Source organism: Geotrypetes seraphini, chromosome 15, assembly GCF_902459505.1.
Source record: "Geotrypetes seraphini chromosome 15, aGeoSer1.1, whole genome shotgun sequence".
NCBI lineage: Eukaryota > Metazoa > Chordata > Amphibia > Gymnophiona > Dermophiidae > Geotrypetes > Geotrypetes seraphini.
In genome coordinates, this window is record NC_047098.1 from 6,280,620 (window position 1) to 6,297,580 (window position 16,961).

Genomic DNA, 16,961 nt, shown 5'->3' on the forward strand with positions numbered 1-16,961 from the left:
CTTGTGGGGGGTACAGTATTTGGACGGACAGAAGTTGGGGAAGAGACTCCGACTTCTACTGTCTGCCTTCAGTATTGCATACAGGGATGGGCAACACACCAGGAGCTGCATCTTACAGCCATCTCTAGGAGCAATGAAGAACTATATGAAATTCAGACGGAATCCATTTGGGGAATCCTGCATTCACATGTTCCCATCAGCTACCAGCTTCCAGTTTCCTTTTAACCAGAGCGCAAGCGGTCCTTCATGCCCCAAGTCACAGTTGACAAAAACTTCTTCCTGGTTAGGAAAGTTCTCTTGTCACCAGCAACCGTCCTGCTGGCAAAGCCAAAATACAGTTAAGCAATTAAAAAAACACTTCCAGAACGGCTGTTACTCATGAGCCTGTTCAAATGTAATATAACTTCCCATTGTGCTGGTGTAACATTCATGCCTAGATCAGGGGTAGGCCATTCTGATCCTCGAGAGCCGGAGCCAGGTCAGTGGCGTAGCGAGAGTAAGAGGCGCCCGGGGCAGTGGTGCTCCTCTCCGCCCTCCTTCCCTGATCCCCCCCCCCCCCTCTGCATCGCGCAGCCTCTTTCCCATATCTCTAATTGACGTCGTTGCTCGCAGCGGCCATCCCTGTGCTCCTCGCAACCCCGTCGGCTCTCCCTCTGACGTAACTTCTTATGTGTGTCAACCGGATGTGACATCAGCGGAAGAGCCGATAGGCCGCCATGAGAAACAACTTCAACTAGAAGTGCGGGGAAAGGGACGGGTGCGCATGCGTGGCGAGGGGAGGAGTGTGAAGAGGCGGGGGGGGGGGGCGGAGAGGGTGCTAGCGCTCCCATCAACATGGTGCCCAGGGTGGACCGCCCCCTTTGCCACTGTTCCCAGGGTTGCCAAAAAGGGAGGTAAGAAAACCAGTGTGAGGAGCTGAATTTTATCTGCGCCTACTTTCCAGCAAAGCGTATTTTGCAAAGTCCACAAGTGCTCTGTACCCGTAAGAAAACGTGAAGGTGAAACCACCTTTAGAAAAATCAACTACAAGAGTCTCACGGATGTTGGCGCAGTGTGGGCTGTCTGATGGTCTCACATTAGACGTGGAACAGACCATAACCAGGGAGTCGGCATTTCCTACCAGTTCTTCTGGTATCATAACTGAACAATTCGAAAGCTTCTTTCCACTAGCCAGGTGTAAGCCTGCAAACAGCTGACATATATTGTTAGAATCTGAAATAAAGTTGGCTTTTTTTTTACCTTTCTGTTGCAAAAGGGGGGGATTTTCCAGTGGTCTCCGGTAAAACACGAAGGGTCTTTCATTACCTGCTTGCAATTGCATCTGTTATGAGTATCTTGCCTTAAAAATACTAACAAGAGTTACTCTACTCTTCCAGTGCAACTTTTAACCCCTCTAATGCAGTGTATCGCAAACTGTGCCGCCTGAGATATCTGGTGTGCCGCGGTACACTGGGGAAGAGGAGAGGTGCCGGATGACTGTCTGCAGGACGTGCCTCTCGCGAAGAGAGGCACGCCCTGTAAGCAATCTCCCCACGCCGGGCACCTCTTCTCTCTGCCGGCCCTTCTCTCCAGCGCGGGGTCTTTCTCTCGGCGCAAGACCCGTTTGAAGAGCCTTTGCGCATACGCTGACGTTGGCGTGCTGACGTCACGCATGCACATGACGTCATCACGGCGACGCCAGCGCATTTCCGGGTGTCTCGAGCCGGGGACACTAGGGTTTAGTGTGCTCCGGCTCGCAAACGTTTGCGAGACACTGCTCTAATGCCTTATGATGACGGACACAACTTACTTCCCCACGTCTCTAATAATCAACGGGATTCCACACTCTTGTCAAACACCAAGTAAGATCCTCGAACGCCGATATTCTCGCATTGGATATCGCTCAGGAAAAGTATTAAGTAAAGGGGATGAAACTTGATATATCGCTTTTTCTGTGCGGTTACAATCAAAGCAGTTTACAAGTTTTTAAAACAGGTACTTATTTTGTAATCTGGGGCAATGAAGGGTTAAGTGACTTGCCCCAGAGTCCCAAGGAGCTGCAGTGGGAATTGAGCTCGCAACCTCAGGGGGCGGAGGCAGCTGCTCCAACCACTAGGCCACGCCTCCGCACCACTATAGGACTTGTTATCCCAGAGAAGCGTGCGTCAACATCTAGTTCAACGGTATTAGAAAAGGAAAAATAAATTTTAATGTCATCAGATTGCTTTTTTGCTTCCACAGACCACAGAAAAATGTCACTGTGGCAGGGGATCAAGGGAGCTTTGCAATTTATTCATTTCTCTGGATTTCAGTCTTGCATAGGGAAGCGACAGTGAAACCACTAAATTTGGCAGCAGCAAATTCTCAGTGTCAAACAAAAAGTGTGGAATCCCTCAAATTAAGCAAGAAATGGACAAAATACAATGCCAGTAGCAGCAAAGGTTTTGAACGTGTCAAATGATTTTTTTTTATACCTAAATAGCAAGTTAATGGTTTTAAGCAACTAATCAGAAGTTATTGGGACAGACATCAAAAATTTGTTTTATATCTATCTTATTTTCCAAAAGATGGACATATTCATGATCGCTTCAGACCATTGCCAGTTCGTCATTGGTCCTCCAATATTCGAATAATTTCTTTATTTTTTTATTATTTATCTTGTACAGAAAGTAAAATTTAAGTTAAAGATACATATCCATTTTCATCATATTTAAAATCAAAGAATATAAAGTCAATAATACATAACCACATTTATCCAAATTAAGTCAAAGAAATATTCAAATAATTTCAATGCCAACTTGAAAAACTTGTAATAAAAATTTTAGTTTGATTTTATCAACTTTTTAAATCAGTCGCAATAGCACTTATCCTTAAGCGCATTGTAGCCATTCACAAAATGCCAAACAGCCTTTGCGGATGGCTACAAGCGCTAAACAGATTGATTTTAAAAATTTTTATAGTCAAACTAAAATTTATATTACAAGTTTTTCAAGTTGGCATTGAAATTATTCGAGTAGTGGAGGACCAATGACGAACTGGCAATGGTCCGAAGCGATCCTGAATATGTCCAAGTTTGGATATCACCCCCATCTTTTGAAAATAAGATAGATATAAAAAAAATGTAACACATCTGTCCCAATAACTTCCGATTATTGTTGGTGGGTTCAGCTCTAAAGGTTATTGAGATCACTTTATCTTTAATTCATGATTTAAGCAAACCAGATATTTTTGCATAGCAAATTGCGATACATTTTTTTTGCAACCCCAGGCCAAGATTTAGAGACAGGGCCATCTCAGTTTCAGGGAGACATCCTAGTGGAAGTGTCTCAAAAATCAACTGATGCCTTCTAACGTAGAAACCACATCGAAAACTTTTTAGCATTGCTCTTTATGAAAAATGTGTACTTCTGGCATGTTTTGTACTTCGGCCAAATTTTGCTTAAAATTTACAATGTCAACAATACAAAGATTCAAAAAAAACAGGCACTTCCCTCCCACAATTAAAAAAAAAAAAAAAAAAAAAAAAAAGGGATTTAGATCAGTTTTATTCAACTGACCACCCAAATGATACCCAGGAAATGAATCCTTTGTGGGAAAAGATCTCATGTTGTATCTAGGGAACAGTCTATGGACTTTCAAGGCCACCTTACAATTTTCTCTCCTTGTGGCTGGGTAGAGTTTTTTGGGGGGTGATGTCAGTGCTAGGGTGGGGGGCAGGCCTCTATAATGAAAGCCGTCATGAAACAAGGAAAGAAAATTGGCTAGCCCAAGAAGAGGGTCATTCTTTGTCTTTTTATAAATGTTTTAATGTTTCCTCAGTGGATTATTTGTATTTGTTTTATAATATTTTATTAAAACATGGTGGAAACTTACTGCAGGTCGGTCCGTTGGCTGAAATAAATAGGGTTACTCCATGAGATAAGACACAGCAAATGCAGAAGACAAAAACGAATCAGTCTTGGAAGGCCTTTGCACAGTTTCCCCCGAGCGTTAGGATCCAGGGAAAAACAAGGGGGAACACCCTTGCCCCAAGAAAGTGGCTTGTCCCATTTGCACAAGGCCCCGTTTCAGTCGATGCTACAGTGCAATCTGGCATGCAGACCGGGACAGGCTTTCAAAGTTGGAACACCCAGCCCAATCTGTACCCCAGGCTAGAGAATGACATGGGGAGAAATTTTTCACCGTCCCATCCCGGCAAGTTCTTTTCCTTTCCCTGCAAGCTCTGTCCTCATCTACACAAGCCTCAAACATTTTAAAATCATAAGTGTTGGCTTGTGTGGTTAAGGCAGAGATTACAGGAATAGGGCCTAATGACTGAGCCAAAGGAACATGTTCTTGGGCCCATTTTTTTCCCCTTTTTAGGCTACTACTCTAAGGAGGAAAACTTCAAAGTTACATCTCCACCCCTGAACTGGAATCATTCTTCTAACAATTGGGAAGAGATTTTCAGGCCTTACCGACTTATGCAAATGAGGTCTTGCAATGGCTTCATCCAGGATTCTGCGCTTGTGAAACTGAGAACATGGATGTGTCTGCTTGGAAACATGAAGGCCTAAAGTCCTTCAAAGTTAAGCCTCTCCTCCCTCTCCAGTCGCTGGGTGAGGCCTCAGCAACTTTTCCTGTTCATTGAACTCAAGGTTTGCAAAATGCTGCCTCTGTGGTCGCCATAATTTAGGTTTTACCCACACCGGGAAATGCCCGGTCCTTCCCTCTCCTGAAGGCCCCCTTAAAAGGCGTACGATATCAAAGAGAAAGCCTCTCAATTACACTCACTGTGCGGAATATTGGTTGATTTAGGCCATTTATCTTCACAGCAACCTAGGATTGCAATCAGAAACTCTCTTCTTCTCATCAGTAAATGCGTCACTTAGTCTTGTCTCTTCCTTGTTAGCTTACGTAAAGCTCCTTCTTCTCCCTTGTGTTCTTTTAGGACGCTTCTTTCTGTACCTCCTCCTCCTTAGACTTACGATTGGTTACTCAAGCTCCCCTTACGTCCTCTGTTTACTACACTTCCCTGCTTTTCAAGAGTTCCGTACTGTTCAACTTGTATTACCTAGAATGTTCTCTGAAATGTAATGCCCTACATAGTTCTATCCCCACATTCTTCTGTGATCTCTGCGTAGATCAAAGTATCCTCCAATTTCTTGCTGCAAGTCGCCTTGAGCCTTTACAAGTAGGGTTACCAGATTTTCTGTTCGGAAAATCCGGACCCCTTAGATCCACCCCAAGGCTCACCTAGTTCCACCCATCCCCACCCTCTGCTCTGGTCAGGCAGGAGGACATGCGCTCGTGTGTGCAACGTCATCGCGCTGCTCTTCTGCCCGACGTCGATTTTGAGGGAGGCTTTCCAAAACCCGAACAAAGTGCCGGGTTTTGAAAAGCCGTCCGGGGAAATCCAGACATCTGGTAACCCTATTTACAGGTGTAGTGCGATGCACAAATTACAGATTAGATTAGTATAGCCCCTCTTTATTGCAAACTTCACTGGTTACTGGTTATGGCTCGAATTAAATTCAAACGCGCGTCTATGATTCATAAAGATTTGTATGGTCATGCTCCTTAGTACATATACAACTATGTCATGGGAACAGGGTCTACTCCCTCCGGAATTTGGTTTTGCTTCAATTGCCGAACGTTAAAAACGTATTTAAATTTTTACAAAAATGTTGACTTTTAAAAATGTGAACGTTTTAGTTAACCTTTTTCTTTACATTATCAGGACCCACAGATGTCAGGTTGATGATTGTTTTTATTTCATGCTTAGGAGAATAACCTGAAGACGTATTTATTCAAGAAGTTTGGTGGGGTGGGAAATTTCATGGCGACACCAGAAAATATTTCTTCACCGAAAGGGTGGTTGACCGCTGGAATAATCTTCCACAACAGGTAATTGAGGCCAGCAGCGTGCCAGATTTTAAGAAAAGATGGCATTGGCATGTGGGATCTCTTCATGGAGGTAGTTAGGGGGTGGGCCATTAGGGTGGGCAGACTGGATGGGCCGTGGCCCTTTTCTGCCGTCATGTTCTATGTTTCTATAATTTTTAATCGGCATATTATTGGGATCTGCTAGGGATGGCCTAATGTTCAGAATGTGTAGGTAACTGCGGAATACAAGTATTTTAACATAATATTATTTTTTTGTGAACAAAGAAACAGCTATTACGGGTCATATCTTCCTGCCTTTTAGAGCCTGGAAGGAAAATTATAGCATAATCTCCCTTCAGTTTTCACAGGAGATGCATGATTAAGGGCTCCTTTTACAAAGGTGCATTAGGACCTTAACGCGCGGAACAGCGCGCGCAGCCGCTACCGCCTCCTTTTAAGCAGGCGGTAATTTTTCGGCTAGCGCATACGCTAAAAACGCTAGCGCACCTTAGTAAAAGAAGCCTTAAGATTTCTGGCATTTCATGACTAAAAAATCAAGGAGGTGTAGGAATGTGATGAGGCTCTTCAGAGCGATGCTCTCAAGGCTTGTGCAGACAGTTAAAGGTACTTAACTCCCCCCCACCCCCTCACGGTCCTTACTGAACTCATAAAGGCCAGAGTTTGGAGCTTTATTCTATTTCAAAGCTGAATTTCAAGTGACCATTTTTAATTAAGAAAAAAAAAAAAGGATAAAGGAGTTGAAATTTACCTCATGGCGGAGGTGTTCTTCCACGGCCTGATGAGAATTAAAAAAAAAGTCCCTCTAACTACTCCAGGCCAAAATAATTAGTTGCTAAGAGACAAGAAAAGCCAATAGAATTGCTTGTTTTATGAAGGCTGGAGGTAGATGAGCCAATGAAAAGTGTCCTTTTATTCAACAATGGCAGGGCCAGACCCAACCAAGCACACAGTTAGCAGAGGAAGTATCCAAGGTGGGATTTGTAGTCCTCCACTCATGGTTATTCTACCTCTGAAGGGCTTTCCAGATGATCAGTTCTAATGTCCTTTTCCTATTTCTGACTTAGTTGGGAAACAAGTTTCTTTTTTTTTTTGTTGTTGTTAAAATATGACATTTCAGGCAGGCTTGGTAGTCCAGCAGTCCTACTGTACACTGTTGTGAAGACCCAGGTTCAACTGCGTCAGACCAATGGTCCATCGAGCCCAGTAGCCTGTTTCCCCAATGGCCAATCCAGGTCACAAATCCCTGGCAGAAGCCCAAAAAAGTAGCAACATTCCACGCACTGATCCAGGGCAAGCAGTGGCTTCCCCTATGCCTGTCTCAATAGCAGACTATGGACTTTTCCTCCAGGAACTTGTCCAAATCTTTCTTAAAACCAGCTACGTTAACCACTTTGACCACATCCCCTGACAACTATTCTCTGAGTGAAAAAATATTTCCTCCTACTGGTTTTAAAATTATTTCCCTGTAACTTCATCAAGTGTCCCCCCCCCCCTAGTCTTTGGACCAGGCTGGGAATCTCTTTTAACAAAATATACATTGATTACAAACCTATAAGGTAACCCCTTGAACTCCAGCTCAGCCCTACCTCACCTAATTTAAGCATCTGCCTTACACTAAAACCTACAAGTATATTTCAGCTCCATATGTTAGGTAAACAGGCTCCATTAACAATAATACAGAAGTGTTAAACTGGATTAACACTAATAAAGCTAGCCCTAAGCTTGTATTTGAGACCTTGGAGAATTAAATGCCCAAGTGGGACACTTGAGATGCAAACTTAAGCTTCCCCGAGTCTCGGCTTCCTGCAGTTTTGTCTCTAGAGGCCTGGCTTTAGGGCTCACCCAGATTTCTACCTCTCCCTTCTCATTCCAGCCTCGGCCAGCAGAGAGGCCTGACCTGAATGTTCATTTTACTTCACTGGCAGCTCACAAGGAAAATGGAGATAGGGAAACGTGGCACGTGCCTACTGCAAAGCAGACTCTGAAGGATGGTGTGTAAGTACGTTTTGTTCCGACTATTTTTAGATGATGAGACCACAAGAGGCTTGCAGAAAACAAAAAAAAATTCACTTGTAAAGAGAGAAAGGCCCCAGAGAAAGGCCAGCAAGAAGCAGAAACGTATAACATTAATTAGCTTCCACTGAAAACTTGGGCCAAGAGCAGCAAGGTTTGGCTTGCTCTGTTATAACCCTGGATCCTGATGTGTTCTAGGATAACCTCCCCAGAGAACTGTGAAAGACCTTCTAGAGCCATGATTTGGACAACCAGAGAGGAACACCAGCTGCAAACAAACCAGGGAACAAAATACTGCAAGCAGAGGAGAGATTCTTACACCAACTTGGAGGCAAAAGGATCAGAGAGAGTGTGCAAGAGCCCCCTTCCTGCCTTATTACGCTTCCCTTTGTAACCAGGTTTCCCTCTCAGATTTGCAGTGTCCTAAGCAGATCTGAAAATCCCACATGTTCATTAAAGCTGAAGAAATGTCCGAGAATGGAATGATGGATTTGTCAGTCACATCAGACCACACTTGGTGAAACCACGGGCTAGTCTAATTTCAGAGCAGCACATCAGGGAAAAAAAAAAAAAAGTACATTATATGTAGTTCTGAACCCTGCTGTCTGGTGTCCTGAAAGAGAAAATCCTGTCAACCTGCCTGAGGTCTTTAATACGTACATACCACAAGTGATACCTATCTGGATTTCCTGTAGCGCTTCTCACCTTGTTCTGCATGCAAGACAGATATGAAAACTAACAAAATTTGGGAGAATATAAGAATAGCCTTACTGGGTCGGACCAATGGTCCATCAAGCCCAGTAGTGAATTCTTGCGGTGGCCAATCCAGGTCACTAGTACCTGGCCAAAACCCAAGGAGTAGCAATATTCCATGCTACCAATACAGGGCAAGCAGTGGCTTCCCCCATGTCTTTCTAAATAACAGACTATGGACTTTTCCTCCAGGAATTTGTCCAAACCTTTCTTAAAACCAGCTACACTATCCGCTCTTACCAAATCCTCTGGCAACGCGTTCTATAGCTTAACTATTCTGAGTGAAAAAAATTTCCCTCCTACTGGTTTTAAAAGTATTTCCCTGTAACTTCATCGAGTGTCCCCCAGTCTTTGTAATTTTTGACAAAAGTGAAAAATCGATCCACTTGTACCCGTTCTACTCCACTCGGGATTTTGTAGTCTTCATATCTCCCCTCAGCCGTCTCTTTTCCAAGCTGAAGAGCCCTAACCGTTTTAGTCTTTCCTCATACCGAGAGGAGTTCCATCCTCTTTACCATCTCGGTCGCTTCTTTTTGAACCTTTTCTAGCTCCACTATATCTTTCTTGAGATAAGGAGTCCAGAATTGGACGCACTGCTGTGACTATTCACAATGACACAGGCAAACGTGAGGCCAACACCATTACACCAAATGGTCTGACTGACTGATGATTCCATCGTTCACAAGTTTCCTTCCGGTTCTGAAAGCGGTGCATGTCCCACCCTCATTTCAGGCATGGCAGCGTACATCAATATATATTGTTCAGGGATAAATGAACTTATATTAAACACGTGAAATTAAATTAGGTGTACAATTAGTTCCATGTACTATATGTATTCACAGCATACAGTGTAGTAACAATTGTATGAAAACATGGAGCTCCTCCAGGGACTTAGCCCTATAGAGGGATAACAGCCCAATCACCGCATATGTATTAGCATGGGAAAAAAAAAATTTGTTAATGAACTTAATAGCTGTTGGTGCCGGGCAATCAGATCGCAGGATAGGGAGGAACTCCAGAGCGACTTGTGTCAGTTCGAGAAATGGCAGATGAAGTTCAATGTGGAAAAGTGCAAAGTAATGCATTTAGGCAGAAAGAACAAGGAACACGAGTATAGAATGTCAGGAGCAACTCTGGTGGGGAGAACGAGAAAAGGACCTGGGCGTACTGATAGATAGGACCCTGAAACCATCGGCACAATGTGCGGCAGCAGCAAAGAAAGCAAATAGAATGTTAGGCATGATAAAGAAGGGAATCACGAGTAGATCGGAGAAAGTTATAATGCCGCTTTATAGGGCAATGGTCAGACCACACTTGGTCTTCTCTCCAGTTCAGATCCAGCCCCCCTCTTCCTCCCACCCCACCCCACCCAGTTCCTACTTAGGTGCCCTTTTATTAAAGCTTAGGACATGTGCTTGCCCTGTGGGCTTCCTAACATTTAGGGCAGGGGTGAAGTCCCTCCTCGAGGGCCGCAATCCAGTCGGGTTTTCAGGATTTCCCCAATGAATATGCATGAAATCTATTAGCATGCAATGAAAGCAGTGCATGCAAATAGATCTCATATATATTTATTGAGGACATCCTGAAAACCCGACTGGATTGTGGCCCTCGAGGAGGGACTTTGACACCCCTGCCCTAAATGTTAGGAAGCCCACAGGGCAAGCACATGTCCTAAGCTTTAATAAAAGGGCACCTAAGTAGGAACTGGGGGGGGGGGGGGGGAGGAAGAGGGGGGCTGGATCTGAACTGGAGAGAAGACTAAGAAATTTATGTAAATACAGTAATTAATTTTAATTAAAGTGAAATCAGACCAGCCCTTACTGTATCACCTATAATTAAGAAGGTACAACGACCATGTTTCATACTCTTATCAACCAGCTTCGTGGCTGATGTCCAGACGAGGCTGCATCCCCGTATTCAGAGAATCTAACCGGGCTTAGAAAAACCTCTACTCCAGTTTATCAAAAGCACAGTGCAATAACATCAGATATCTAATAATATGGACTTGTTATTGATTAATTGCTTTGCCTTGTGAATTTCCTCTCTGGTGCCCTCGGTTCTGTAACGCCTTTAAATCACAGCACAGAGTGAATGATAGCATGCAAAGGTTTTCATCTGTACTCACCAGTCGGAGGCATCAGCAGCAACATTGTGAAGGGGAGAGGCAGCACACGTCCACTACTGGAAAGTAATCAAATTGAGTTTCAGATCACGACACGATAGCAGCAAATGTGACAAATATACAGGGGAAACGGAAGTACAGATGGACCAAGTAACGTACTATATATTCAAATATAAACCAAGATTTTTGGACCAAAAAAATTGGCCAAAAATGGGGCCTTGGTTTATATTTGAGCCTCTTTTTTGATGATGGTGCTTTTTCCTCCCCTCCCCACCCAATGCTGGTATTTCCCTCCCCCCTCCCCCCGATGTCTGGCACTGCTATCCTCCACTACCCACTCCTCCCACCCCAGACCAACATCGCACTTATAGCTCCGGGACTCGATAAGCCAACATTGACGCTCTGTGCTGGTGAAGGACCTTTAGCGTCTACACGTGCTCAAGGCCTGCTGGCTCCCGCCCTCTCCGGAATTCTCGGAGTCCAGCAAGCCTTGAGCACGTGCAGATGCTCAAGGCTCTTCGCCCGCACAGAGCGTTGGCTTCCTGCGTACCGGTGCGATGTCGGTCTGGGGCAGGGGGGGAGAGCGGGTAGCGAGGGACAGAAGTGCCTAAGCTACTGTTCTTCAATTCTCCAGTGCTGCCGTGGCCTCCTCTGTACTGTTCTTTTGCTGTGATCCACCCCCCTTTGAAGCAACTTCCTGTTTCCCCTTGGGCAGACCACAGCAAAGGAATAGTGCAGGGGAGGCCTTGAGCAGCGCAAGAGAATTGCACCCATGCCGGTGACCTCCTTGTAGTGAGGTCTTCACGATGGCCAATCCAGGTCACAAGTAGCTGGCAAAAGCCCAAATTGTAGCAACATTCCATGCTACCAATCCCAAGTCTGTCTGTCTCAATAGCAGACTATGGACTTTTCCTCCAGGAACTTGTCCAAACCTTTTTTTAAAACCAACTACTTTAACTGCTCTTATCACATCTTCTGGAAATGCTGACTATACTAAAGAATTAGTTTTATTGAGAGCAATGCAAATCAGGGATTTTTATGAAGGAACTGTTACAAGAGATATGTTTTATTGTGTTAATTGTCAGTAATGAAAAATTTATTGTTATTGTAAACCATTTTACTACCTTGTAGTGAAAGGCAGTAATAAACAGTAAATGAATCAAATCAAATTAATCATAATGGTAGAGTTTAATGGGAGTAAGGGCAGGCCCACTGCTAAGGTCCCACCCAATGGCTGAAGCACTCTTAATCCGCCCCTGAACACGTTACACCCCCAAAAGCTATTTCAAAGCCAAACCACCCTTTATATTACCCTGAAGCCCTTGACCAAAGGCCAAACGTCTCGTAGAGCAAAGAGGTCTCACACCCCAACAAGATGAAAACTTCCTGAAACATCCAGTTAGAAGTCGTTTGCCACATACCAGATACTAGTTTTCCCACGGGGCACGAAAACACCAAGAGCACCATCCGCAATGTTGGCCAGCTGGCTCCACATCTGCTCAACAGGGTTGATCCGGTCCTGTCTTTACTCCACTGCATGCAGGGATTTGTAATCTTGCATTTCTCAGGGAAGTCGACGCATTCCATGGGGTAAAGCCAGGACTGGATCATCCCTGTCAAGGAAATATGGAGCCAGCTGGCAAACCTGATCACAGAATCAATCCTCTCTCTTTACATTTGCACTCTTAAATTCATCTGTGTTTTATCGCATACCTTCCCAGCCCCACGCTCCTTCAAGTTTATTCAGATTTGATATCCCGCCTTATCAATATTCAAGGCGGTTTTACAAAGTTTAAAAATGCAGAGAAAGCACAGAAAAAGGGGAAGACAACAAAACCTACAACAGATAAACATGAAGCAATTAACAAAAACAATGTCTGACTGGTACGAGAGGAGAAGGGGAAGAACCACAAAATTTGGATAAGAAGAAACACGGGAAAAACAAAAGGCAGAGAAGACAAAGAGACTGGCCAGAAGGCAAGTCTAGCATAAAGGTAAAACATCCTTAAAAGGACGATCAAGATTCAGAGGCATAGTAAGGGTCTCAGTGGGGGCGCTGGCACCTCTCCTCCCTCCCCCCACACCTCTTTGGCTCTTTGCCAAATCATACGTGCTATGCTGCATGCCTTCCATGGAATCCTCTCCAACCCCACGCTGCTTCCCTAGCAGTGAATAAATAGTAAGAGGGGAGCAGACTCAGTAGGGGTCCCAGCACCCCCCCCATACCGCTTTGGCTCTTTGCCAATTAATCTGTGTTATATTGCATATTTTCCATGGAATCCTCCCCAACCCCACGCTCCTTCCCTAGCAGAAGCACAATAAGGGGGGCAGACTGCCCCAGCACCGTCTTGGTGGGGGCATCGGCACCTCGCCTCCTCTCCACCCCCCCCCCACCATACCTCTTTGGCTCTTTGCCAATTAATTTGCATTACATTTCTCCCTCTGTAGTCGCGGTTTCGATTATTCGCAGTTTTTAGCTTGCTGGCTTCTCTCCCCCCCCCCCCCCCCCCCAAAATAACATCAGCTTGCATAGAGAAATCGCCGATTTCAAGCGTTTACAGAGAAAAATCGCCGATTCCTGGCACTTTCTTCACCGTGTTTTGCCTCTCCTTCAGGAACAGGCCAGGTCTCCCGCCATGTTATTCGCGGTTCCACCATATTCACGACGCTTTTTAATAGAAAACCTCGACTAACGTATGAAATAGTTATTCGCGGGTCTGTTAATCCCCTATCACAGCGAATGCAGAGGGAGAAGTGTATATATTGCATACCTTCCGTGAAATCTTCCCCAACCCCACGCTCCTTCCCTTGCAGTGGAATAGTAAGGGGGTGGACGGCGGACTGCTCCGGAACCATCTCAGTGGAAGCATCTCCTCCTCTGTACCCCCCCCCCCCCATACCTCTTTGGCTCTTCGCCAGGGTAAACAGCAGCTCCAACCCGCTTGCCCTTGCCAGCCTCAGCTGTCCCTCTCAAGCCACTTTCGCAGTAATAAGCACACCTGGATAAATTGCCCTCTACTTGTAAACATGAAGGAAGTTCTCTTTGGCACAGTTAGCGGTAAATCTGAGAGACTGAGATCATACCCCAATACTCTGGCTTAAGAGTGAGGCTCATTACTTTCGTGGTACGTGCAAAACGAACTCATTTAAGAGACACTGCCACCCGCTACTTATTTCAGCAACCATATTTTTTCTTTTAACACTTTCATTAATTGTTTTGGGTTAGAGACTGAGCTGCCAAGTTTCTCAGTCGAGGCTGGAGATTTGAGGCCAGTCTTGGTTCTGAGCTTACATTGCAAAGCAGTGTGGGATTTGTATGGTCTGATCCCGCACACTGAAAAATAGTGCTTCAAATCCTATAATGCACTAGGGCGGAGAATTAGAAATCCAGGACCGGTCCAAAATCTCCAACCTGGAACTGGGTAGTTTGATATCTTTGTGGAGACAGGACCTGTGTTAAAGGGGTGCAAACAGGGCTTTTGCCCTGAGCCCTCTTCCTACAGGTGACCCCCAAGCCTACCTACATATGAAGGAGATACAGCCTGGGCTATGGGGCCCCCTTTCAAATTTCTGCCCTGAGCCCCAGTATGCTTTCAAACACTGGCTATTTACAGAGACACTGGGAACAGGATACCAGGCCCACCCTCCCCTATTCCATATCCCCCTCTTTCCCAGAATATAGGTGTAACTGAACTGCCTTAACATGGAAACAATGGCAGATAAAGGTTAAATGGTCCATCCGGTTTTCCCATCTGCAGCATCCACTATTCTCTTCTCCCTATTGGCTAAGACTCTTTATATCTGTATTTTGAGGTCATAGAACAATCTAAATTAAGGCTCTTAACACATGCATTGTGAGGTCATAAAGCTTTATTGTTATAGAAACATGATGGCAGATAAAGGCCAAACGGCCCATCCGCAGCATCCACTATCTCCTCCTCTCCCTATTGGCTAAGGCTCTTAACATTTGCATCTCCTCTTCCTATAGGCTAAGGCTCTTTACACCTGCATTGTGATGTCATTGAACTTTATGGTTATAGAAACAGAGAAACCTGCTGAAAATTAAAGGCCAAATGGCCCATCCAGTTTGCCCATCTGCAGCATCCACTATCTCTTCCTCTCCCAAAGAGATCCCACTGTCTGTCCCACAGTAACACAGAACGGCCTTGAATCATTTACAGGATCTCAGATCTCAAATGAAAGCCAATTAAGAGAGACCAACCTCTCCATAGTAAAGAAGATAAAAACCTTCAAGTTGCCCCAGACATCTTCACTATACTATTATTTTTAAGCTACTGAAGAAATGTTCATGCTAGGAAAGGACCCGACCTGATGGCTTTACAAACTTACCTGCCAAAACAGAAAAGAAGCCTTTAAATTGGGCGAGTATATTGGTGGCACTGGAAGCCTGTCTGCAAAAGGCAAAATTTAGAGGTCCAGTGGCTTTCGCTGCTAAGTAACAGGGCTGAGCTGCTGGGGACAGATATATGGGTGGGTTGGGGCTCTGATATTAGGGCTGAGGAGTCCAGGCTCTTTGTTTGCCGAGGAGGCTCACCCTGTATGCTTGCTATGGGTGGGGAGGACTGTCTCTGTGTGTTTGGGGGGTAGGTTACAGAGGCCGTCTCTCCCTGTGTCCAGGGGGGGGTGAGGAAATGCAGGGGTTCTGTCTCTCAAAGGAGCAGGATGCAGGGGCTGTCTCTCTCTTGGGGAGGATGCAGGGGCTCTGTCTCTCAAAGGAGCAGGATGCAGGGGCTGTCTCTCTCTCTCTCTCGGGGAGGATGCAGGGGCTCTGTCTCTCAAAGGAGCAGGATGCAGGGGCTGTCTCTCTCTCTCTCTCGGGGAGGATGCAGGGGCTCTGTCTCTCAAAGGAGCAGGAGGCAGGGCCTGTCTCTATCTTGGGGAGGATGCAGGGGCTGTCTCTCTCTCTCTCTCGGGGAGGATGCAGGGGCTCTGTCTCTCAAAGGAGCAGGAGGCAGGGCCTGTCTCTATCTTGGGGAGGATGCAGGGGCTCTGTCTCTCAAAGGAGCAGGAGGCAGGGCCTGTCTCTATCTTGGGGAGGATGCAGGGGCTCTGTCTCTCAAAGGAGCAGGAGGCAGGGCCTGTCTCTCTCTCGGAGAGGATGCAGGGCCTGTCTCTCAAATGAACAGGAGGCAGGGGCTGTCTCTCTGGGTGTCTTTGTCTCGGAGGAGATGCTCTTCGGCCGCTCACCGCTGCTGCCCTCCCAGCTTTCAGCGAATCACCCAGACACTGCAGGTGCAGGATCAGCCCCACAACGCTTAAGTTCCCCGGGAAAATTCCACAGGAAGTGTCGCCACCGCATTCTGGACATTTCTCTGACCGGGCCCCGCCCCCACCCGTGACGTCACCGCCACGCCCCCCTCCTCTCTGCTCCGGAGCAGATATCTGGGTACCGCTACGATGCGAGCGCTGTCCCGGCTTCGACCGCGCGGTGGCGCTGCGCTGTCTTTTGATCTTATTCGGAAATGTTATGTTTACACACTGAAAACCAGAAATAGGTCCGATCTATTTGCATATATGGCTTTAAACAAGGTTGATTAAAACCTCATAGATAAGCCTTGATAGGCGGTATATAAATACTTAATAATTAAAACTTAAACTTTGCATAATCCGGTTACCCAGGATCCCAGACCTCTTGGACCAGAATTAAGAGCAAGCAATAGTTGTAACAGAAGCAGTCACTGGTAGGGTTGCTACTGCAATTTGCATTTGCCTAACAGGTTTGATCCATTCCTGGATTCACTCCATTGCATGCAAAGCCTAAGCAAAACTACTCCTACAAGTCAGTTCATGCATCAGAGTATAAAGCCCGGACTGGATGGTGGATTCTCTACTGCAGGGGTAGGGAACTCCGGTCCTCCAGAGCCGTATTCCAGTCAGGTTTTCAGGATTTCCTCAATGAATATGCATTGAAAGTAGTGCATGCAAATAGATCTCATGCATATTCATTGGGGAAATCCTGAAAACCCAACTGGAATACGGCTCTTGAGGACCGGAGTTCCCTACCCCTGCTCTACTGCTTCCAGGTTTTCAGGTTACCTCCAATGAATATGCATGAGTTAGATTCACAGGGATCTCAAAGTCTCAATCCAGTCGGGTTTTCAGGATTTCCCCAATGAATATGCATTGAAAGCAGTGCATGCACATGGATCTCATGCATATTCATTGGGGAAATCCTGAAAACCCAACT

General features: G+C 45.6%; 1 protein-coding gene across 3 annotated transcripts in view; it reads right to left on the reverse strand.

Moving 5' to 3' along the window:
- TMEM269 (transmembrane protein 269) overlaps positions 1–16,094 on the reverse strand; it is a 36,475-nt gene extending 20,381 nt beyond the window's left edge. The window contains exons 1-3 of one of the 3 annotated variants that reach the window (XM_033921715.1): positions 15,104–16,094; positions 10,757–10,812; positions 1,240–1,305 (exon numbers count right to left, since the gene is read on the reverse strand). In XM_033921715.1, the coding sequence (XP_033777606.1) occupies positions 1,240–1,305; positions 10,757–10,781 (91 nt within the window). In that variant the 5' untranslated portion in view covers positions 10,782–10,812; positions 15,104–16,094. Of the gene's footprint in view, positions 1–1,239; positions 1,309–10,756; positions 10,813–15,103 lie in introns of all 3 variants that reach the window. The other 2 variants (XM_033921714.1, XM_033921716.1) reach the window with 2 other exon arrangements.
- Between the last annotated feature and the right edge of the window lie 867 nt (positions 16,095–16,961).